Below are 25,349 nucleotides of genomic sequence, written 5' to 3'. Positions count from 1 at the left end.
AGTGCTATGTTTTACGAGTGGGGGGTGGACCTCACCTCCTCTAGGGGGGTCCAGGGGGATGCTCCCTTAGGAAGATTTTTTTTTTAAATATTGAAGTTGAAAGCATCAATATGGTACACTTTGAGAGCAACATGAAGAGATCTATGGATACCTCTCTCAGCACCATATGAAACAGAACTGTAAACAGATTTTCTTTTTCTTTATGGATATTTTACAAATCACTCCCCTTTTAACTGTATTCTTGTTTTACTGCCATAAAGTATTTCATACCTGTTTTTCATTTATTCTCTTATTGTTTGTATAACTATAATGATCATAGGAAGGTGTGCCGCGGAAATAATCTTTTGAATAATTTGTGACAAAACCGTTCTAAACACTCAGAGAGTCCTTTAGCTCACCTGAGCCCCTCAGTCTGACAGGGGAGGAATCTCCTCCAGCTTGTTGTGGAAACAGCTCCTTATGTCCTTTAGTGCAGCTAGCTAATCAGATGCTAACATCACGGTCCCCGCTAGCACCGGTCCCTCTCTCTCACTCACTATCCCTCTATCACACTAAATGCGCTATTGCCACACACACACAGAGCCGAGCTTGAATGACACAAGTACAAGTGTATTTCCATGCAACTCTCTGATTGGTCTGCTGACTTGCCTCTGTTGCATTCACTGAACACGGGTAATTGCAGTCCTGGCGTCCTCTCTTGTGTCATGATGGGGTTCACGTAAAGCACGGATATTAATGTATTATATTATTGAGGTGTCTCAAATATACATCAATCAAGTGGCACCTGCTAACAGGGTGGTGGATGATCGGTTTACATCTAAAAACGTATTTTTCAAACATTATTATTTTTATTTTATTTCTCTTTCTTTTGTTACTTTTTTTTTTTTTAACGGTCCGAGATCTACCCGCAGCACACATGATCGACTGGTTGACGACCACTGCGGGAATGTATTAGTGTGATGTACGAGGGAAAGTAAAAGCAAGCAGCAGGATACTAGAGAGCCAAGAACTACAAAGACTTTAAAAAGACATACTGTTACATCCCGTAAGAAAGGCAATAACTTTATACCACGTTTATTTAGGCACCAAAGCTAATTTCACTCCAGTTAGGAGTTTTCGCTATGAGTCATTCATTGGTGTAAAGAATGAGAATGAAGGGACTTCCTTAAACACTAACTGTGATGCTAAAAGGCAAAAAATAAGACTTATATGTACTTATAAAACATTTCTAATAATAATAATAATAATAATAATAATAATAATCTCTCTTTATTATTGTCCCCTTACTCATACTCACCTTCATTTAATCTTTAACCTGTGTTTTTCATCAAATAATGATAATCTTATGTGAATAGAATTAGATTAATATGACAGAATTGTTGTTTTTTTGCTCGAGATTGACTGAAGTGTTCAATATAAATTGAGTGTTTGTGTGTGTGTGAGTGTCCAGACACAGTCCATTAGCATGCCTGGATACTCATTATAGGAATTATTAGACTTTTGATAGGCATTAAAACACGATGAATCCACCATATTAATATTATTCACCACCATAATCTATCATATAACTGCATGGATTTGCACCCTGCCCCCCAAGAAACCCAACCTGAAGCGGCTCACCATTCTAAAGGATATGAAGTAAAGCTAATAAGCAGTTTTTCAGTCAGAAAATACTTAGAATTTCCATTTCCCCACCTGTTCATGTCCCTTCTTCTTCTTCTTTTTCTTGCCCCAGCATCCAGAGCTCTCTGCGTCCTTCCCGCCAGTGTCACACAGCAGCCCGTCGAGCTCCTCCGACCCACCCTGCTGGCTGTGGGATGTCTCTGCAGCCAGACGGTACGACAAGTTCCTCAAGATGCACACACAGTTCTCCACGGTCTGTTGGTGGAAGGAGGGTGGAGAGAGAACAAGAGACATGAAGGAGGACAGATGGCAATCAGGACAAAACTGTAGGGTCATATTTACTGTTATAGTGTATGTTGGAAGCAGGACCCAAATGCAGAGATAAACTGAAAAAACTCCTTTATTTCAAGGCTAGGATATAAACAAAGACAAAACAGAACACTCACTGACGAACTAGTCATGACACAAGACGAACCAACAAAAAACCAAAACTTAAATACACACAAGACTAATCATACAAACAAGACACAGGTGAGGAGGGAGGAGAAAACACAGGGACACCAGGTGAACACAATCGGGTAAATTAGACACACCAGGGAAACTAACGACAGGGAACCACAGACAGATTTAAACAAGACAAAACGCAGACAGAAAACCAAAAACAGATCTAGACAAGACAAAACACCATAAAGACAGATCGTGACATTTACGCAGGCACACACACTCTCATATAACCATAATGTGCAGTGCTAGCTGTGTAACATAAAGACATGCAAACACAGACACATGCTGTGTGCATAATGTAGACAGACAGACACACACACACACACTAATCCCATTGTTGTGAGTGGCGCATGCAGCCAACAGTTACAGACTTTGATCTTGTGAAGGATTTCTAAGGATTAAAAACTCCATATCTCCTCGTGAGCACACACACACACACACACACACACACACACACACACACACACACACACACACACACACACACACACACACACACACACACACACACACACACACACACACACACACACACACACACACACACACACACACACACAGCTGTATGTGGCACATATGCAGGAACATACATGCATACAGATACACATGGTTGCTCAAAGCCTCACATGAAAAACCACACAAACACACGCACACTCTCACAGTGATGTTTCTGTGTCACTGACCATCTGGGTTGGGTAATATATGGTGCACTGAAACAAATCTGAAACCCTCCAAGCGTGGGTACTCTATACTGGATATTTGTCTATAGGCTTATGTGCTTAAATAATATATTTGTGTTGAAAAAAGAAAGAAAAAAAAGATGAAGAATTGGATAATTGTGGCTTGTTGTTTCAACATATCATTAATTGATTACCAATAGGTTGTTGATGTAAGTCTTTGGGATATGTATTAATCCACATATTCCTATTTGCCAGTGCAGAAAGAAGTTATTTTTTTACTGTGTATCTGTTGTGGCCTGTTAGCTTGGGACACTAACATACAACCCATATATTTATATATTCATAAATAACCCAGGGAGACAAACATGTTAGTATGATTATGCATATACAGTGTATGGCTATGGTCTGCAAAGATAGATTAAACACATTTGCATATCACTTGTGTTAGTTCATGTAAATAATTAACAATCTGTACATAGTAATCAGCAAGAAACACATGTTTACAAAGCACACTCGTATTTGAGTCCTTGGACAGTGTGTACACACGCATGCACAGACATTTTCAGCAACATCATTTTTTATCATGCCTCCATTTTTGGAGTTGGTTGTATGTGTGTGAGAGAGAGGGGTACCTTGCTGTCAATCTCACTGCTCCCTAAAGCTGTCTGGATAACGTAAAGCAGAGCGTCTGTTAGACCCTCGCACTCCCTCATCCTTCTCCGGGCCTCCTCACCTGCAGAACTCACATTCCTGTAACACACACACACACACACACACACACACACACACACACACACACACACACACACACACACACACACACACACACACACACACACACACACACACACACACACACACACACACACACACACACACACACACACACACACACACACACACACACACACACACACACACACACACACACACACACACACACACACACACACACACACACACACACACACACACACACACACACCTTATCAATGAACAGTCAACCTGAAGTCTTAATATGAAGCGAGTCTTCAGAATATCCTGCAAAGTAACACCCACAACTTGAACATTCAAGTAGTTTCACACAAGTGTAACCTCTCATGGTGATGTATATGTATATGCGTTACTGTGTACGCAAATACAAATTGATCATGTTGTTGATAGTGCTATAGATGCGCTGCGAATAAAATTAGACTCTGTTGCTCCTTTGAAAAATAAGAAAATAAAACAACATAGATTAGCTCCATGGCATAATGCCGAAACCCGCAAAAATAAAGCAAAAGTCTAGACAACTTGAAAGGATATGGCGTTCCACTAAACTTGAAGAATCTCGTTTAATTTGGCATATTACTCTCAATGAATATAAGAAAGCACTGCGTAAAGCGAGAGCAGCCTACTACTCTTCATTAATAGATGAGAATAAGAATAATGCAAGATTTCTTTTCAGCACTGTAGCCAGGCTGACAGAGAGCCACAGCTCGATTGAGCCTTCTATTCCCTTAGCACTCAGTAGTAATGATTTTATGTGCTTTTTTAACGATAAAATTGTTACTCTTAGAAACAAAATTAATGACCTCTTACCAGTATAGTGTTATCAACAGCTCCCGGAATCGTAAGTTCTAATATTACACTAGATAGTAAACTAGAATGCTTTTCAGCCATTAACCTTGAACAATTACATTCAATGATTCTCTCTTCTAAACCATCAACGTGCATGTTAGACCCAATTCCAACTAAGCTGTTGAAGGAAGTTTTTGCATTAATTAGCACTTCTTTATTAAATATTATGAATATGTCTTTATTATCAGGCTATGTTCCACAACCATTCAAAGTAGCAGTGATAAAACCGCTTCTTAAAAAGCACAACCTCGATCCAGAGGTTTTAGCCAACTATAGACCTATTTCTAATCTTCCGTTCCTCTCAAAAATTCTTGAGAAAGCGGTCGCAAAACAGTTGTGTGATTACTAGGGCTGTCAGTCGATTAAAATATTTAATCGCGATTAATCGCATGATTGTCCATAGTTAATCGCGATTAATCGCACATTTTTTATCTGTTCTAAATGTACCTTAGAGAAATATTTTTTCATTTTTTAATACTCTTATCAACATATGAGTGGACAAATATTCTTTATGCTAATGTTTATTATCATTTGAACAATGACAAATATTCTCATGAATATTAAACACAACAACCTCTGAACATCACAAATATTCGCCTCAATTTAACCTGGAACCTCTCATACAATACAGTGTGCGTGCGTGTGTGTGTGTGTGTGTGTGTGTGTGTGTGTGCGTGTGTGTGTGTGTGTGTGTGTGTGTGTGTGTGTGTGTGTGTGTGTGTGTGTGTGTGTGTGTGTGTGTGCGTGCGTGTGTGTGTGTGATGGTGGATCGTTGGAGCTATGTGCATCTCAAGGCATATGCTCGAACGGGAGCTGCCTGGACGCTGCGATCATGTTGCGCGCATTAACACTAGCTGAGTGTGCTGACTTTTCGTACAATGTCCCACTGTCTGGCTTCCTGCATAAAGTCAAGTGCTTGGCGCAGTTGTCGGCGAAATGTCGCTCCCCTGTTTTCATTTAAACAGCTCCTTATATCCGTTAGCGCAGCTAGCTAGCACCAGATGCTAACAACAACACGTAAGGTCTCTCTCTCGCTCGCTCGGGCCACACAAACACACACCCTCCCGGTCCTCCCAATAGCCAGTCGGTGCCTGCCGGTGAGCGTGGAAGTGTGGTCTGCTGCAAGCGGGCAGCAGGAGCGGGGCTGTCAGCATCAGCTTGTAGATGGTATTTTAAACTCGATGCGCTCTGAAACTGCGGCGCGGCCGAGGAAAAAAAATACACATGCGTTAATCGCGTTAAAATAATTAGTGGCGTTAATTTGTTTTTGCGTTAACGCGTTGTTAACGCGTTATTAATGCGTTAACTTGACAGCCCTAGTGATTACTTAAAAAACAATGATTTATTTGAAGATTTTCAGTCTGGCTTTAGAACACATCATAGCACAGAGACAGCTCTGGTTAAAGTCACAAATGATATTCTAATAGCCTCAGACAAGGGACTTGTCTCTATTCTTGTTTTGCTCGATCTCAGTGCTGCATTTGATACTATCGACCATGATATCCTATTGCAAAGACTAGAGCACTTAGTTGGCATACAGGGAACTGGTTTAGGTCCTATCTATCTGAACGCTCTCAGTTTGTACGTGTTAACGATGAATCTTCCACGCAAACCAAAGTTAGCCATGGAGTGCCACAGGGCTCAGTGCTCGGACCTATTTTGTTCACATTATATATGCTTCCGTTAGGCAATATTATAAGGAATCATTCTGTAAACTTTCATTGTTATGCGGATGATACTCAACTATATTTATCAATCAAGCCTGATGAAATTAATCATCTAAATAAAATTCAAGACTGCCTTAAGGACTTAAAAACGTGGATGACCTTAAACTTTTTGATGTTAAACACGACCAAAACTGAAGTTATTGTACTTGGCCCGAAGAATCTACGAAACAAATTATCTAAAGATATACTAACTATGGATGGCATTAATTTGGCCTCCAGTGAGACTATAAGGAATCTTGGTGTTATATTTGATCAGGATTTATCCTTTAACGCCCACATAAAATCAATTTCAAGGACCGCCTACTTCCATCTACGTAACATTGCAAAAATCAGGCATATCTTGCCTCAAAACGATGCAGAGAAACTAGTCCATGCATTTGTTACTTCTAGGCTGGATTATTGTAACTCTTTATTATCAGGGAGTACCAAGAAGTCAATCAAGTCGCTTCAGCTGATTCAAAATGCTGCAGCTCGTGTACTAACCAGAGTTAGGAAAAGGGACCACATTACTCCTGTTCTGGCTGCCTTACACTGGCTCCCTATAGAACACAGGATAGAATTTAAAATTCTTCTTCTCGCCTACAAAGCCCTTAATGGGCAGGCGCCATCTTACCTTAAAGAACTCATTATACCCTACTGTCCTACTAGGGCATTGCGTTCCAAGAATGCAGGGTTGTTGGTTGTTCCTAGAATCTCTAAAAGTACAATGGGAGCCAGAGCCTTTTCTTATCAAGCTCCACATTTGTGGAATCAGCTTCCAGTTTGTGTTCGGGCGGCAGACACCCTATCCGTTTTTAAGAGTGCGCTTAAGACCTTCCTTTTTGATAAAGCTTATAGTTAGGGCTGATTAGATTCAGCCCCTAGTTTTGCTGATATAGGCTTAGTTTGTCGGGGGACATCTTACTTCTTCCTTCTCGCTGTCTATACCTGTGTACTCTCATGTTCCGATTAACCCAGCTTCCCCAAATGTCTTTCTTTTTGGTGTCTATATACGCTGGGATCCGGAGTCATGGATGATCCTGTGGTCCTGTGTCCTGGATCGCGAGCCCTGGATCTTGAGTCGTGGCTGTGGTCCTGGATCATCGGTCCTGGATGGATATCCTCGTGGATTCATCTTCCTATTATACACACATGCATTTCCAAACATTTGGACTACCTATGTTGCAAATGTATTATCTTTTCAATTTACACACGGCATCTATTGCACGTCTGTCCGTCCTGGGAGAGGGATCCCTCCTCTGTTGCTCTCCCTGAGGTTTCTCCCATTTTTCCCTTTAAACTGGGTTTTCTTTGGAAGTTTTTCCTTGTACGATGTGAGGGTCTAAGGACAGAGGGTGTCGTATTGTCATACTGATATTCTGTACACACTGTGAAGACCACTGAGACAAATGTAACATTTGTGATATTGGGCTATATAAATAAACATTGATTGATTGATTGATTGATATGCCTGTTAGAGTGGTATGAAAGAGAGAGATTCTATATGAGTGTAATGCCCTTTAAATGTCAGACTATTAAAGTTGGCTAGGAGATGTTTGTGCCCTCGGTGTCAGTGAGAAATGGCACCAACTTTTAAAACTCCATTAGCTGCACTAGTTTTCCCAGGTCCTTAAACAACCCACACTATTTTAGCCCCAAAACATCTATGGTATGAAGACACAGGGTGCATTATTATACAGCTATTTTGTTATACATTTTACATTATTTTAGGCCATGTTAACAAGGTTAATGCCTTCATATTAATCAAATCAAATCAAGTTTTATTTATATAGCACATTTATAAACGATTTTTGTTCGAGCCAAAGTTTGAGGGGAAAAAATGGGAGAAACCTCAGGGAGAGCAACAGAGTGATCCCTCTCCCAGGACGGACAGACGTGCAATAGATGCCGTGTGTAAATCGAAGAGATAATACATTTTACAGCATATAGACCGAATGTTTGGAAATGCATGTGTCTGTAATAATCCTGTGGAAGCCATCAGGGAAGCAGCATGACGAGACCCAAGGCAGGACCGCAGAGACAGGTTCAGCCACGACCCGAAGTCCACGACTTAATCCAGAACTCAGGATAGAGGATCCAAGACACAGGACTACAGCAAGAGGATCATATTAAATTGTACTACCACTCAATTAAAACAGATTAATTGGGCCATGTAAAGTCACGTTAATAAAAACAAATGAAATGTATGTTTCTGTAGCCAAACCTAATGCCATACACACGACTGCAAATAAACTCTAATGTTGCTCCATGTCTGTCATAATGTGTTGAAAATAAGTAGGCAACTGCTAGCTATCATACAAGTCATATCAACTTTATGAATGGTGCAATTGCATGATATGTTGGTGTACCCATTATCTTTAAACGCTAAGGTTTAAGCTGTTAAGTAGAACCCTTAACACCAGCAGCCTGAATTAACTCATTAAGAAAGCTGGCTCAGGCATCGGCTTCAAACTGGACACTTTTGAAGCTGTGGTGGAGAGGAGGAGTCTGAACAAACTGTTGTCAATCATGGATAACCCCGCCCACCCTCTCCACCAGCAGCTGGACAGACAGCGGAGGTCCTTTTCCTTCTCCTTAACCCAATTTGTACAACGGCTATTTGCACAATTATAATGTGTATTTAATCCAATGTCTTATCTATTGTGAATTTGTGTAAACTTGCTCCTAATGTCAAGTTGTATTGTGTATTCTTACTATATATACTTGCCGCCAATGTACATTTTTAAATGTATTATATTTATATCTTATTGTATCTTTTAAAATGTTTTAACTCATGTAACTGTTATGTTTGACACTGTTGCTGGAACAAACTAATTTCCCAATTTGGGATAAATATAGTATAAATCTATCTATCTATTAACTATCTATCTACAGAGGTGGGAAGTAGTGGAGTACAAATACTTCGTAACTAGACTTAAGTACATTTTTTCTGGTATCAGTACTTTACTCCACTACTTATTTTTCTGGCGACTTTTTACTTTGACTTCTTACATTTTTAACACAAATACCTGTACTTTCTTCTTCTTACATTTTCAAAACAGGCTCGTTACTTTAGTTTTATATGCGTTTGGTGCCGTGATCATTATTATAGAGTCATTGCGGGCCTATTGATTTGAACACGATCTGTGTATCCATCATTTCTTTGTCTTCTCTTAACAAGAGTGACCAATGAAAACTCGGCTTGAGTCTATTCGGTCTATTCCCATCATCCTCTGAACCAGAAGCAACTGCGGCGCCTTATTTATCTATTTTATGGACACCTCAAATAAGATGTGCTTTTCTTTTACGTTGATAGGTGGTTCCCAGCTGAGAACACTTTTTCTGATTATTCCGACATCACATGAGTGCAGCACAATATTGCAATGTTAAGGAAAATATGTGTATCTGCACTGTGATTCAGATCTAAATTGTAATGGGTTCTTCCTTGGCCCAGCGTACAACTTTCTACGAAGTTTTATAGAAAACCCGGCCGATTTTTCCCTAATCCTGTTGACAGACAGCCAACAACCTAACCTAATAGTGGAGTTCAATGTAAGTAATAAACAAGAAGAAGACCTCCAAATCAAGCAGAATAAAGAATAATAAAGAATACATCTGAATTAAAGCCCTTGTTATGCAATTTTCAAACACATTTTTTATTTAATTAGGGTAAACTAAGTGACTGGATCTGAAGCTGTGTTCACTGCGCTCTCTCACCCACGCAGATCATTCAAAACGTACTGAGGAAATATCTGATAAATGAAAATCCCCTGTCACATAATAACGCACCTGTTGCCTTATTATGTGACAGAAAGAGTTGACACTGCACACTCTTAGGGATTTTAGTGAGATGGGGAAGAAATAAAATCTTGAATTGGATGTCATTTTAGCTTTCATTAAAACAGGTTATATCTTTGGAGGTAGATTGCATACTGGTGTAGCTTAATGGAGTAAAAATGCGTTTTGGACGCATTTACATATTTTTAATGTTTTTAATTAGTTTGTAAGTACAGTTAGTAATAAACCTTTATTAGTTGCTTATTCAGCGTTCTGGCAGTACAAGTTTCAGCACTTCCTGTTGGTTGGCACAACAGCATACTGTATGCACACACGGGCAGTGCAACCAGCCGTGAGTAAGCAGGGAAAACATGTTTGTGTGAACGTGAGAGACAGCAGGGCAGAGACTCGGCGAGACAGAAGAAGAAAAGGGAAAAAATGAGGGATAATATGATGGAGAGAGAAGAAATGGAGTAATACAATGAGATGGTGACGGAGCAAGGGAGGGGGAATGAGAAGGCCAGGAGGATAATGGGAAATAGAAAGAGAGACAGCGAGCAGGTGGCCGGCGATATACCAAACCCGCCATGAAATATTCAATCTTTAATCAGACTCCCAGCATTCCTTAACGAGGAGTGAGAAAGATGAATTAGCCCTTCGAAAATACACACAGTAACCACATGTGTGCCTTTTCACACACGTACTGTATTAGAGGAGACCAGGGCGCCGAAATGTGTAGTTTATTTTCACTGATCGCAGTTAATTAGAGACATTATGGATGCGATTGATCGACCACACAGGAAACCAACACACACACACACACACACACACACACACACACACACACACACACACACACACACACACACACACACACACACACACACACACACACACACACACACACACACACACACACACACACACACACACACACACACACACACACACACACACACACACACACACACACACACACACACACACACACACACACACAGCCCATTGGCAAAAATGACAGAGGAATGCTGTTTAAATAAAACACACTTATTTGTTTGATTGTAAAATATGTATAGAGTTTGTGAATGTTTCAGGCTAGGTTGTCATTATTACATCTGAAATATATATATAATAAATATTATATTTTATTGCATGAACCAGTAGCACATCAGCCGGCTTGTCTCTGTTTGAAATATTTACGAGCAGAAATGTTATCATGCAGTCCTGAAAGTTTTGGACAGCATCTCACCAATACAAATTGCATGTGTATAAATATCTTATGAAATGTTATATCTACTACTAAGGAACTAAGAAGTTATCTTCTCTTTTAGCCGGAGTGTTTTTATAGCATTTTGTTGTTATAAACTAACCAATCAGTCGTAATGTGACATCCCGACACCATTTTCAATCCATTTTATTTATTTTATTTTCACGCTATGAAAATGACAATTCCTAATTCAGCCAACAAAGCTCTGGATCTCTAATGAAGATAAAACATCATACAGATGTGTTTTTGGGCATTACATTTCTGGACAATAAAATAAAAACATATTAAATCCTATTTAAAACATTTGATATTCCTTTAATGTAATATTTCCATCTGACTTTTACTTAATTTTCCAGAGGACAGGAGGTCTGAAATGAAGACTAGACAAGTTGAGATACAAAATCAATATTATGATGGTTTCCTGAAGATGAAATGCTAGAAAGCATTTAGAAAATATTACTTTTTTCGTGCTGCTGTGACCAATTGTGTTAATATTTGTCATGTCTAGTCTCACCTGTTTCTTTTTTATTTATTCATTTATTTAATTTGTGCTGTTGTAAAGTGTTTTTATTGTAAAGTATTTGTATTGTATGTACAGCACTTTGGCTTGACCAAAAATCGTTTTAAAAATGTCCTATATAAATAAAACTTGATTTGTTTCAACTTCCCTAAATAACATTTAAAACACACATTCCATTTTATAGTCACTGTTCTGCTTTTTAAATATCCAACGTGCTGGAGTGGGGCGTCATAACAACAACAACAAATATGTGTCATAGTCTTACTACTTCCACTCTGCACTGTATGACTAGCATCATGTCTCAAGAGAAAACCCAAAGCCACACTAGCTCTGAAGCCAAGATCTGAGTCATATTTACAGCTAAGTCTGTCAGTTCTCTGTGTGTTATAAAAACATCACAGAATCCTAACTAAAAATAGATTTATTTCACTGTTTGAATGGGGTTGATAATAGCAGCTTGTAAACAATAAAGCATCTCAGCAAAGAGAGTGAATATGTTCCGACAACAAATAGATAAATCAAGGTGCAGTAAACACAAAGGTGGCTTGGCGGGCAACCTTTATCACAATCCCAAACACCCGCCTCTGGCAAGAAACCACGTTCAACGGAAAAGAAAAGAGGTGATATAAAAATAACAAGAGCAGACATTGCTGTGGCCTACAGCTTTTGGTGAGGAAGGAGGTGAGTTTTGATGCTTAACTTTATTAGCACATTTTATTTATAGAGCAACTAATACAATACAAATCACACCAAAAATCATTCCATATTGCATTGATTATTTTGGATGGATCTGATATACGGGTACAAATAAATAACCTGAACCTGAACCTGAACCTGATATATTACTAACACTATGGCCTTGCAAAGAGTAAAGACCTAGCCAAAAACATGAAGATTATAGAATAGCATTTTTTCTTTTACCTGAATTTCAGCAATTTGGTCATATTGTGTGTAATCTTGTCCTACTGTTTCTAAGTAGTTGACATTTGTTTCTGTTTTAGACGTAAGTTTAGATTGTAGACCAACTAAAAAAAAAGCAACAATTTGTTTGACACATTCTCACCACTTGTTTTTACTGTATGAGATGAGGCAAGATCAAGGTTCAAGGTTCTTTATTTTGTCATACGAACTACAGTGTAGTTATGCCGATGAAAATCTTGTGTCACAGGCTTCTCCAACAGAGCAACACAAACACAGATACACAGAAAAATATATAGTGCAAGTAAATAGTAAATAGTAATAAAAAAGGTGAAATAGTGAAATAGTGCAATAAGAGTCTATATGCAAGTTATTGAAATAGGATATATAGGTAAATAGATAAATAATTTTAAAATAATTTGTAAGTAGCAGCCAGGGATGTTGTTTCAACTGTTCAGGTGTTTAACAGATTTTGCTTCAACAGTTCAGGTGTTTAATAGTCTTATTGCTTGTGGGATGAAACTGTCCCTGAGTCTGGTGGTTTTAGTCCGGATGCTGGGGTACCGCCTGCCACACGGCAGCAGACAGAACAGTTTGTGGCTGGGGTGATGGGGGTCTTTTAGATTGGAAGAAACTCAATTTGAAAGGTATCATTGTCGCAATAAGTTTAACAAATATGTTTGTTTTGGAGCACGAGCAGTGGCGCCAGGGTATGGCTGGGGAAGGCTACAGCCATACCAATAAATTGCTTAGCCCCACCAAGATTTATTTTTATTTTATTTTATTTAACCTTTATTTAACCAGATAAAAAGCATTGAGATAAAATCTCATTTGCAATGCTGACCTGGCCAAGAAGGCAGCAACGTTACACATAACACAAATACAGAGAACATAACTAAGAAAACAAAAGACGAAAAAGCAGTCACTACATTGAGCACATTGGGACAGTAAGAAAGGTACATTACTTATTACTGCAAGAGCAGCTGGTGGTAAGGACCTCAGACAACTTCAATTTAAAACATGCTATTGAGACAAGTGCCGTCAGTTTGAGGCTTGATTGAAGGTCATTCCAAGACCAAGGACCATAATAAAAAATACTCCTTTTCCCAGCCTCAGTCCGCACAGCAGGAACCTGGAACCGTATCCAGGCACTGGATCTGAGGTTGTAAGAGTCACAAACTGGAGCAAATCTGGCACATATGTACAGTGGAAGCTTTCCTAAAATGGCTTTATACATTAATAAAAACCAATGATGCATCCTACGCATACTAAGTGAGGACCATCCAGTTAGGCTATACAGTTTGCAATGATGAGTCCTATAGGGTGCATTTGATATAATGCAGTGCAGCATGGTAGACTGGGTCAAGTTTGGCCAAAACAGTGGGACAGGCAAATCTATAAATGGTATCACCGTAGTCCAGCTGGGACAGGAATAAGCCAGAGACCAACCTTTTACGGGATGAAGTTGAAAAACAACATTTAAGTCTGTAAAGGAAGCCAAGAGTGAATTTCAATTTCTTTGATAGAACTTCAATGTGATTTCAGATTACTGTCCAACCAAAAGCCAAGATATTTGTAGGTATCGACAAACTCAACAGAGACGCCATCAAGGGTGTCAATGGAGAGGCAAGAGGACGCTGACTTGGGAGAAAAAAGCATTGCTTTGGTTTTCTTACTGTTCAAAAGCTGTTTGGAATCAAGAAGTGCATGCTGCAGCGTGATAAAATCGGATTTTAAATTGGAAACGGCCATATCCAGAGAAGGAGCACATGAGTATACAATAGTGTCATCACCAGCATACATATGATAGGTAGAAAATTGCATCTGATTACAAATATTGTTTACATATAATAAAAAGAGCAAAAATGATGTTAAAGTAAGCAAAATAAAGTCCGCCAACTCGCGCGGAGTAAATTGCACAGACAGCAGTTAGTAAGATTGATTTCAGTAGCCACTTGTCTGGAAATACCGAAGACCAGAAACGGTTTTTGAAAACTTTTTTCACGTAGTGATCGTCTTCTCAATAGAACATCTTTGATAATGTCTTCTGGCCAATCAGAATCACGATAACGGCGTGGTGTTGTTGCAGGAAGTCCAGACGGAGAATACTTTTGCTGTAGTACATCTCTATATACATCGATACAACATTACGTGTTGATAGAAATCAACACGTAATGAAATAAGACCCCACGGTTTGATGATTGATAGGTGTGTGTGGGCTGTCTTTCATTTTGACACACAGAACAAGGGGGGCTATCCACCGTTATCCACAATGTAAAGTAGTTCACACAGCCTCTTCCCTCTTCTCTCTGTGAGGAGCAGCAGGTTCAGCTTTCAGAACAAAGTAACACAAAACTAAAATGGCATTAATTATTTTTAAACATGTCGTGTAGTAATAGATTTATATATTTTTCTTCTCAAGAGAGTACCAGAATGTGTATTTTATGTTAGTATTTCTCCTGGGGGAGAATCCCCCCAGACCCCCCTGCAGGGGTTGGGTTTTCAGCATGCCAACTCTTTCACCTGTGGGGAAATTGCAGGATTGGCTCCAGGTCGCCCTTTTTATTTACTACAAGACAAATGTGCCTTTTTATTTCATACTGTTCAATTTGGATTGAGACAGGGAAATAATCTAAACCTCACGCGTGGCGTTTCACTGTCAAGGGGAGCGTGTATGTAATTACATTGCAAATACTGGCTTGAGCCCCACCACTGTATGGGTTAGCCCTACCATAGATTACCCAACAAAAATACTCTGGCGCCGTCACTGAGCACGAGGCAAGGCATTACACATCGCAACTTAAAGTGGACCTATCATGCTATATTTGAAACACATATTGTAGGGCCATACCTATACAAAACATGTTTTTTTTTCAAAATACCAAACAGTTCACCCATTGTAGCTATGCCTCATACTGCTCATACCCCTCTTTTGCAGCCCTGTTAGAGAAACGTGGATCTTGGGTCCTTAGCTTAAAAAAGAAGAAAGAAGAGAAGGCGGAGCTAATGCCTGATCAGAATTCTACCGGAGATAAAGTTAAATTTTGCTGTGATAAAACGCCATCCTGTTTAAACCACGCCAAGGATTATTTCTGAAATAGTATGGAGCTCAAATGCTTTTTCTCTTGCAGGTTTATCACAAGGTGAGTTCTTTTTTTATTTCCTGCTTTTTAAACACATGTGCTCTTCAGTACAGGTTAGCTCTGAGTGTTAGCAAGGCTTGCTAATGTAAACAAAGACGAGATTACGTCCAAAACACGTCAGGCATTGTTTCTGAAAGCAACTTTCTGTGGGTCCGCCGCTATTACGTCACAGCGGATGGAATCTGTATCCGCTCGTTGTACACCCGTTTTTAAAAGATTTGGGTACGGAGGAAAAGAGAGGGTTTTATTTTCTGACGCTGCGTGAGTTCCCCGACGCACCGGGGACACATATGTATGTATAAAATACATCACAAAGTGCATTTTGCATGATATGTCCCCTTTAAATGTCTTGGCCATATAATAGAACCAAGAATCCAATAAACTATCTCTGTCTTCCTAAAGTGGGCTTTTAAATAAAGACATTGGAGAAAGAGTTACTGGTGACACTGACCGCAAGCAGCCGGTGGCGTTGCGGAGGACCTGGGAGGAGTGGAGGAGCAGCTTGCGGTCCTCCTGGGTGTGGGGGGAGGTGTCCCAGCCCGAATGGGGGATGATCACAGCGTTGGTCAGCACGGCCAGGGCGTCCTGGATGATGGGCATCTTCAGGCCGTCACATGACGACAGGTTCCACAAAACACCTGAGGAGGACAGCAGGGTAAGGTGAAAACCGGTCCAGAAAAAATAAAAAGAGGAGAAGAGGCAGGCACAGACGCCTTGAAATATTAAAGAGTCAGCAGCCTGATGGAACACACACAACACAGACAGTTAGTTCTGTCTTCACTTTCTTTCTTTACAGCGGTTTGAAAAGCCTGCTTTCAAACACGTGCGTCATAACTAGTACAATGGCCCTTTCTTATGGAGAACATTTTTACATGTCACAGTGACATTTTGTTGTTGTTGAGGATTATACAATTAATGATGACTCAATTTCATTTGGCTGCTTGGGTTTCAGACTGCTATACTGTGCATGTGGCTCACTGTCATTGCTGGTTAAGTTGACTAGAACGCAGCCATTGTGTTATTAGAAAAATCTAGACTGAATTATTAACCTAGAAAATAGGGCAAACACCCACTAGAGAGCCCTAAGTGTTAACAAAGTGTATGGTGGTATATGTGGGGAAAATAAAAGGAGAAAGCAGGATGTCTTAGCTATACAAAAAGTATTTTTAGAAAACAGATTAAGAATATGTTACTTATATAGGAGAAATTCAAGTTTTTCATCTTTTGGCTCAGTCCAATTGCTCATAGTTGACCACAGGTCCATCCCACTTAACGAATAGTAAATGGACTGCACTGGCAGGGTTAGGGTTAGACCTTTTCCCGTCTTTGCTACCACTCAGTGCTTTTAAATATACATCAGCATTCACCCATTCATAGACACTCATACAGAGTGGGGGAAACTAACATTCACAAACCCTTGACTATACCATCGGCAGTCGTTTGGTTCACCTTGCCCAAGGATACTATGACATGTAAACTGCAGGGCTGGGGATAGAGCCGCAGACCTTCCAATTGGTGGACGACCACACTTTAACCATTGAGACCTAAAACATATAATATAATTAAAATGACCTGAGGAACGACCTCTTGGTTCCTACTGGCAGGCTCATGATTGACAGCTTCCTGAGCCTCTTGTTTACTCGGTAGGACAAGTGACACCTCTCTCATTCTAATTGGTAGATTTATGAGCTGATAAATTACCACCACAGCTCAAGGCCACGCAAAAGCATTCCAAGTGCACACCCATGCTCATAAACAACCTTCGATTGGCAACCTGTATCGTTATTTACACATTAGTGATGCAATTCAAGTGTAACAAAATATTCCAAAACATGACCTTTAAATGAATTGCACCACAGTGCTACTGTCATTCATTGAGAATAGAAAAACCTTGAGAAGTGTCTAAGGCGGGAAATCACTTATTCACATTTCCAGTGCACCTCTCTGCTGCTCTTAATCCTCACCTGAAATCAACATGCAGTGACCAGCCAACCAAGAAAGTGGAGTGAGTTTTCTCCTGCCTACCAATTACTATTCACTCTTTTTGACACACACACACACACACACACACACACACACACACACACACACACACACACACACACACACACACACACACACACACACACACACACACACACACACACACACACACACACACACACACACACACACACACACACACACACACACACACACACACACACACACACACACACACACACACACACACACACACACGGACACGGAATAGACAAAAGCCCTTCCTCTCAAGAGACTCTCACACACACACACTGTGTTTGAGCCTTTCAAGAAAAGGACAGAGAGGGCAAGAGGCAAATCATCAGTTTTTTGCCGCAAAACTTATTTCTTAAGTGGTTTTACACACACATATAAACACCAAATTGTGATAACCTTGAGGATCAATGCAACGCATAATTGTCGTCGACCTTCGTCTCGTAAACGTCAATGTCCTAATCTATGTACCTACATAATTATATGTGTGTGTTTGAGAATGTCCACCTCTAGTCATATCTGCACTTATGTAGCCTTCTCCTTTATGTTTGTAATTATAGCCGTAATGGTAGTAAAACACCCTATCCTTGGGTCTGTGTTTGGAATGAGGCGTCCTCTCTTAAGTGCCGTGTTGTTCACCCTCGGCTGAACAGCGACTGTGTAATTACAGCTTCTGTTATCTGTCTTTGTGGGTTTGTATGAATTTGTTCTTCTCTGTGTGTGTATGGTTTTGTATGTGTGTGCATCTAAGCCCCCTCGACAAATCAGTCTTAATGCTGTCAGCCGTTCGGACTCGACACCTTTATGCGGGGTGTTAAGTCAGTTTGTGGTCAGGAGGAGTTTCTAAATGACTAGCTTCCGGCTTCATGGCGCTAATTAGCTGTCACGTTAGCGAAGTGTCTCCTCTCTGTCTCATCTTATCTGCTGCTCAAGAGGGCAAGGAACACAGCGCTGAGTCTGTGATAACCTTGACACTCAATGTGACGCATTATAATTCTAGCTGACCTTGATTTACACATCTGTGAGTTAGCGAATGTCTCTGTGAAAGACTTCTCATACTGTTTTCCCCCCACTGTTTGGCTTCAATATGCCGTTCGCTTACTGTGGCCAGTGTTGTGCATAAACGCTTGTTTTTCGATTAACGCTCAAATGATCATATCCGTTTGTAACATAATCGTACGTTTGTCGAAGATTGTTGAAGGGACTGCAATTGTACGCTAGTATCACAGGCACAAACCTGGTTTTTATGGTGACATGATTTTAGACTAACTTTAATATTCATAGAACAGCTGTACAAGAGAGCTATCAAGGTTTTTGACAGAAAGCCTTATTCATACCACCACTGTACCATCCTTGAAAAACACAATTTCTTGAGTTTTGACAATTTTAAGTCTTTTAAAAGTATGTGTTTTATTTATAAATATTTACATGGACTGGTCCCCCCTCCCTTAGGGGAATTCATCCACAAAAAACACACTGGACACTGCATTAGGTCAGAAACCAGAGGAGACTGTGAAGTCCACCGTAGACGGACAACTTTTGGACAAAATGTACTTGGGCAGCTCTTTCTGGAATAGCCTCCCAACTGAGATACGGGATTGTCCCACTCTCAATAGCTTCAAAGGTCAACTCAAAGAATGGATGAGAAACAAACAGACGTCTAATCACAGCTAAATGCACTTTAAAGGAATGGTATGCTCATGACACTCATTTTTAAATAATTATCATCCGATAAAACAGACCAGTCTCTGCCAGTCTTTTTTTTTTTTTAATCCGATGACATTATCAGTGATTTTAAACTGATTATATACCGAAATAACATCAACACTGTGGGCGCCGCTATTTTCCGGACGTGACGTAAACCATGCGTTTGGTTTTCGAAGACACGTTGATCTCCATGTTATTTACTGTAGTTTCTCTCTTCAAATATGCCTCACTGTATCGCGAAATATTGCCACAATTCTGATAGGAACAATCCACGGAATGCTCGGTTCCATCTGTTGCCAAAAGGTAAGCGTAAGAAGTACATTCGGAGGCAGTGGCTAGCGAAATGTGGCCGGCCCGAACCGAAAGATTCACAGGCTCATGTATGCAGCGAACATTTCAAATTTCCGGACGACTACTCTGAGAGTATGATAAAACATAACATGGGATTTATGGAACAACCATTACTCAATGGAGATGCAGTACCATCGGTCTTTCTGGTGTCATCACCGACCAGGACACCAGTTCGGCCAGTTGAGAAATCGCCCTCTGCAAGTGTGAAGCGACGGAGGAGCAGAAGTAGTGCTCGGAGTAAGAATAAGGTATGTTATAGCGCATTTCCATTGCAGCGGCTAGCCCCGTTTTAACGTCCTTTAGCGTCCAGGCCAGGACAGTTTTTGGTGGCCTTTCCATATAGCGTAGTACCGACTAGTGTGTATTTTCCCCCAGTTTTTTCCGGCCCCATAAAATCGTGATTCTATGGCCAGGGACAACGAAGCTGAGTATGCTAAACTAGAGAGGGAATCGCTAGCAAGGGTGGTACTACATGCATACATATAGTATCTTATATCATCTTCCCATTATACACACATGCATTTCCAAACATCTGGACTACCTATGTTGCAAATGTATTATCTCTTCAATTTATACACGGCATCTATTGCACGTCTGTCCGTCCTGGGAGAGGGATCCCTCCTCTGTTGCTCTCCCTGAGGTTTCTCCCATGTTCCCTTTAAACTGGGGGTTTTCTTCGGAAGTTTTTCCTTGTACGATGTGAGGGTCTACGGACAGAGTGGGTCGTATTGTCATACTGATAAAACATCAAAACTTCTTCCTCTGCTGACGAGTCCGAACTCAAATATTCAGCAATGTTTCCGTGTGTTGACAAAGTGAACGCATGGATGACGTCACGACCATCACGTGACTACTGAAAATGGCAAAAATGGCGGCGGCCAGACGGAATATACAGGTCTTGATAAAAAAGAGCTATAAAATCATTATTTACCGGGGAATATCGCTGATTTCTTCAGGGAATGGTTTAAACATAATGTTTCACTAAATACTGAAGTTTTGATTAATTATCTAATGAGTGGACCATTCCTTTAACAAAGGGGTACACGAGGCGTGTGGCGCAGTGGGTTAGTGCGTTTGGTGTTCGGATCAGGGGGTCACAGGTTCAAATCCCACTGTAGTCAGCATGTCGCTGTGTCCCTGGGCAAGACACTTCACCCCAAATTGCTCCTGTGGGGATTGCCCACAGTATTGAGTATGTAAGTCGCTTTGGATAAAAGCGTCTAACAAGTATCATGTCTTCTCTTTCACTTTATATGTCCTTGCTGCTATATTGTATTACCATGTCATAAATACTTGTGTATGCTGCTCTTGCTCTTTTTCACTTTTTGCATAACATGTATTTTGTTGTTGCTATGTTTGTAAAATGTACATTTTTTAAATGTTTGTATGTGAGGGAAATGGAAATTAGCTGAACACTAAATCTGGCACTGTTACGCTTGACACATTTTAATGTTTTAAGTGTTCATTACCGTGCATTGTCCCTGCGAAATAAACGATTACATTAAAAAATAATAGCTTCCAAGCTTCAATTTTAATTGTGTGAAGTGAACTTTAAGCTAGCTCTTGTCAAGTTTGAACTTTGACAATGGATAATTCACATTAGATATGGTCAACTATTTGTATTAAAGTAGAAGGTAGCTATTACTGATTAGGGGTATTGTATGTACATGTACGGGTACACACATACATACAGTACATTCCACTAATCTACCCAGTAACCCCTAACCCTATCCCTGTAGATTACTTAGGCTAATTGGTCAAATGGACTGCCTAACAGTCACCTAACAGTCGTCCCTTTTGCTGTTTTGTTGTTGTGATTAATGTGATGTTCAAGAAGCACCATCAGCACATATGTTGCTTTGTTATTTGGTTGAACCTACCATTTCAATTTAAAGTTTCAAGACAAAAAGTAATTCATCCTCTTGCCATACAACATCAATGAATGCATCGTATGTTTGTGTAAATGATTCTGTTATTCTATAATTATATTGTGATGGTCACAATAAATGTGTGTATAAATTGAAAACAATGTGTATATATAAATGGTTTATTCTTGATTAAAAACCACATGGCAGCTACCTGGGAAGAAAATGAAAAATGTCATCCCGCAAAATCAAAATAAATCAAGTGAATATTAATCATTTGGGCAAAGTGTTGCAGCACAGTATGTGAAATGCCATTGTTATGAGACTCTTGTCTCTATATTATCTATATCCTGTGAATATGCATGCTAACGGAACTCTTTCCAAATCAGCACAATCTGATTAAATAAATGCCATGAAAACATGAATGGCTTTTGTAGTCAAATAATCTAATTATCCTTTTGTATCCACTCTAACGTGTGAGGTGTTAAGTGGCATCTAACAAAACACATTTTGTTGTTGTTTTTCTGTGGTACTCCCCAGAGTGAACATGCTCTAAGGAATGTAAAATATGTATGTAATTAACGAGCATAATTCTTATAATGAAAATAACAAATCCCCCATTGAGGAGGATGTGGATTTTGTGAGACAGTTGCATTCATTGTATGATTAAAAGCACAGCGAGTTGTGAATACAAACAAAATGTGTGGAGGGAATACCCAGAAACAGAAGAGCAATCAATTTACAATTTACTCAAGTGCAGGGTAAACTATTTCAGAGTGTGTGGCAGGTTAAAAGAGCTATAGAAAAAGAAAGGGAAATGCTAATGAGTGTATACAAAAAGGAAAACAAGATATGTTTTAAAATGATCTCAGGATCTCATTAAAGGCTCATATTGTATGTATACAAATATAATATATCAGATGCTGAAGAGGAGTAATTTACTCCCTGTTGGGATAAACAAGTCTTATCTGAACTAGATTTTGTAAAAGATTATGAAATCTTTAAATCTAACCATGCTTTTAGGATTTATATATGCACAAAGTATGGATTTATGTACATCTGAGAGGTTGTTCCTTGTGATTTGTGTTTCTTCCTTTTCCAGTTGTTGCTTTGTTTGTAATAGTAATATAAGCCAATCGAGGGCACATTGTAATTTATAACATGATACTGATAAATGAAACAAATGCAATGATGTCATGCTGCAGCTGCAAAAAAAGGACGTCTTTGTGAGCAAAGTCAGCTGTTTGCCACAGTCACTTCCTGCTGTGCAGATAATGACATCATCTCCCTGAGGTGACAGGCAGCAGGATTTATCTTTTTTTATCTTTGATCGGAAACACACAAACTGTCTCTCACACACACACACCCAACCAAATGTACCCTACTGCTAATACACATGAATATGCAGGGGGATACACACAAAGCCATGAGGGTGTGACAGATGAAGGAGGTTAATTGCCTCAGCATTACATCATGAGTGGTAGCAGGAGGTTATGAATGCACCGTTATGGAGGGAGAGGAAATGAATGTGTTGGCTGTCTCTCTTTGTCTTTGAAGCAATTTCCCATCTCTCATGTGCACCCTATCACTGTGTCGTATTTCTCTCTCCTGCAATATTGCAACACATCTCTTAGGCTGCGGCCACACGAGGACGAAAACGGTCGTTTGCGTTACTGTTTAGTGTCATATAGACCGTTCGGCCACACGAGGACGACCGAATACGGCACTAAACGACTGAGGTGGTCCCAAGATAGAACGGCATACGCAACGCTCTGGGGGGTCCAACGGCTCCGTGTGTACGCCCTATATGATCATTTTCTGATAATGATGGCAATAGCCCCGCCTCTCCCCACCTCTGCTGCTCACCCCCGCGTCAAAGTAAACTGCACACTGAATTCAGATTATTTATCTTTCTCTCGATATGGACCTAAACGCGAGTGAAGTCTAATCTGACAGGACGGAGACACGCAGCTCTGCTCACCTGCAGCTCCTCCCGCTGCAGTAAAACACACACTTCAAGTCAGATCATCACCCTTAGCTATTTTAATTACCTCTCAAACTACCTAAACTAGTTATAAATATGTTTATTTTTACTGTCGGCCGGGTCACTCATTACTGGATCAGCTGCTGCATGAGACAGACACTGACGCTGTCCGAAGAGAGGGAGGAAAAGGAGAGGCTCCGTGTATTTTATTATTATATTATATAGATTCGTTATTCATTTGGTTTAAAGCTCAATAAATAACAAAGAAGACCTTTGACCGGCACTTTTATAATTTTGTCCGGAAGATTTCATCTTTAATACACGCTGACTGGCGAAAAACTCTGCCCGGTTCCCTCGGCCCCCACCGCGGAGAATAAATAGAAGTGCAACCATGACAACCATGCTTCTTCGCTGCTTTTGTGGAGGAAGTTACAGCGCCACGTACAGGCTCGGCATATGTACTGCAGCTTCTCCAGTGGTTGGAGCTAAACCGAGCTGTCTCGTGTGGACAGACACTATCCGGATGACTATTGCGTGTTGACGGAAGGTTTTTTGCGATTGCGTTTGCGTTAATCCTATGCGTTTAGCCGTTTTCGTCCTCGTGTGGCCGGGGCATTAGTCATAAGAGAGAGAAAGACAGCATGTACAAAGCCTGACACTTGAATGTGTCTGTAGAAGGCTGCGATTCATTTGAAAAACTCAAAGAATGAGTCAGACTTCACCTTTTTTATAAGCTGTCATCTTTATTCTCTCCGCTCTTATACGTTATGTATGTTCTGTAGCGTTCAACATCAGATTCAAAAGGCAATGCATCCTACACGTTTTTATAACATTTTTCAAACATTTGTTCTGGATTAGTATCTGTAAATAACGTTCAATAATTCAGTATTAAATGCCTGTGTATAAGTATATTATTTCTTTCTGCCGGGGCTTTCCAGTGGCTTTAATGTATTTTTTATGTATTAACGTATTCATGCCCATATATCAGTATAATGTAGTCTAGCACTTTTGATATGTTTGCAGTCTTCTGAGAGGAAAAGCATTATTTAGCAACTATCAATTTGTGCACACATCTATTGTACTCAAACAAGAAGCCTGGCCTCTTTGTTTCCATAATGAGGTGACCATCGATCACTGTTAATCACTTTGCCCACACAGGCCTACAGCTTTGTGTTAATGAGCCTCCACCGTGGACTGGAATCATGTTTGCTCAGTTTGGGTTCTTTAATGACATTGTCATTACAAACAGGAAACAGTGTAGCTAAGCAGTATACTGTAGATCACATCAAAGTCAACCAGGGTTGGTAAGGAAAGGAAAGCAAAGCTCTGTGCCTCTGCTAAGTTCGGATTTTTGTCATTTATTTGACAGAAGCTGAATGGGATGAGTGTTATGTGACAAGCGCTGTAACCATTTAGCTTTGAAGCCCGCTACTAATGTGTTAAGTGGTCATTTACTCACTACTCGTATCTTATTTTCTTCAGACACAAAATAAAGGTAATATCACATTTCTCAATGAGTTTCAGTCTGATTTAATGGATACAAATATTATTTAGCTATAATATGAAACAGGTCGAACCATTAATCCTTTGTTTTACTGAGCAACTTCATTAAAAAAGTACTGTAGTGTGTTATATAGGTTTTTGTGCATGTAAATGGTCTGCAGAGGC

General features: G+C 40.0%; 1 protein-coding gene across 4 annotated transcripts in view; it reads right to left on the bottom strand.

Moving 5' to 3' along the window:
- The window catches only part of ctnnd2b (catenin (cadherin-associated protein), delta 2b), a 218,098-nt gene that overhangs the window by 15,739 nt on the left and 177,010 nt on the right, over positions 1 to 25,349 (bottom strand). For all 4 annotated transcript variants that reach the window (XM_034104424.2, XM_034104425.2, XM_034104426.2 and 1 more), the window contains 3 exons: positions 16,210 to 16,396; positions 3,440 to 3,557; positions 1,696 to 1,878 (listed from right to left, as the gene is read on the bottom strand). In XM_034104424.2, coding sequence (XP_033960315.1) covers positions 1,696 to 1,878; positions 3,440 to 3,557; positions 16,210 to 16,396 — 488 coding nt within the window. The remainder of the gene's footprint in view (positions 1 to 1,695; positions 1,879 to 3,439; positions 3,558 to 16,209; positions 16,397 to 25,349) is intronic.

This window comes from Pseudochaenichthys georgianus, chromosome 17 (genome assembly GCF_902827115.2).
Source record: "Pseudochaenichthys georgianus chromosome 17, fPseGeo1.2, whole genome shotgun sequence".
Classification (NCBI taxonomy): Eukaryota; Metazoa; Chordata; class Actinopteri; order Perciformes; family Channichthyidae; genus Pseudochaenichthys; species Pseudochaenichthys georgianus.
Note: the sequence above shows the minus strand (reverse complement) of the source record. Positions and strands in the feature narration are given on the sequence as shown.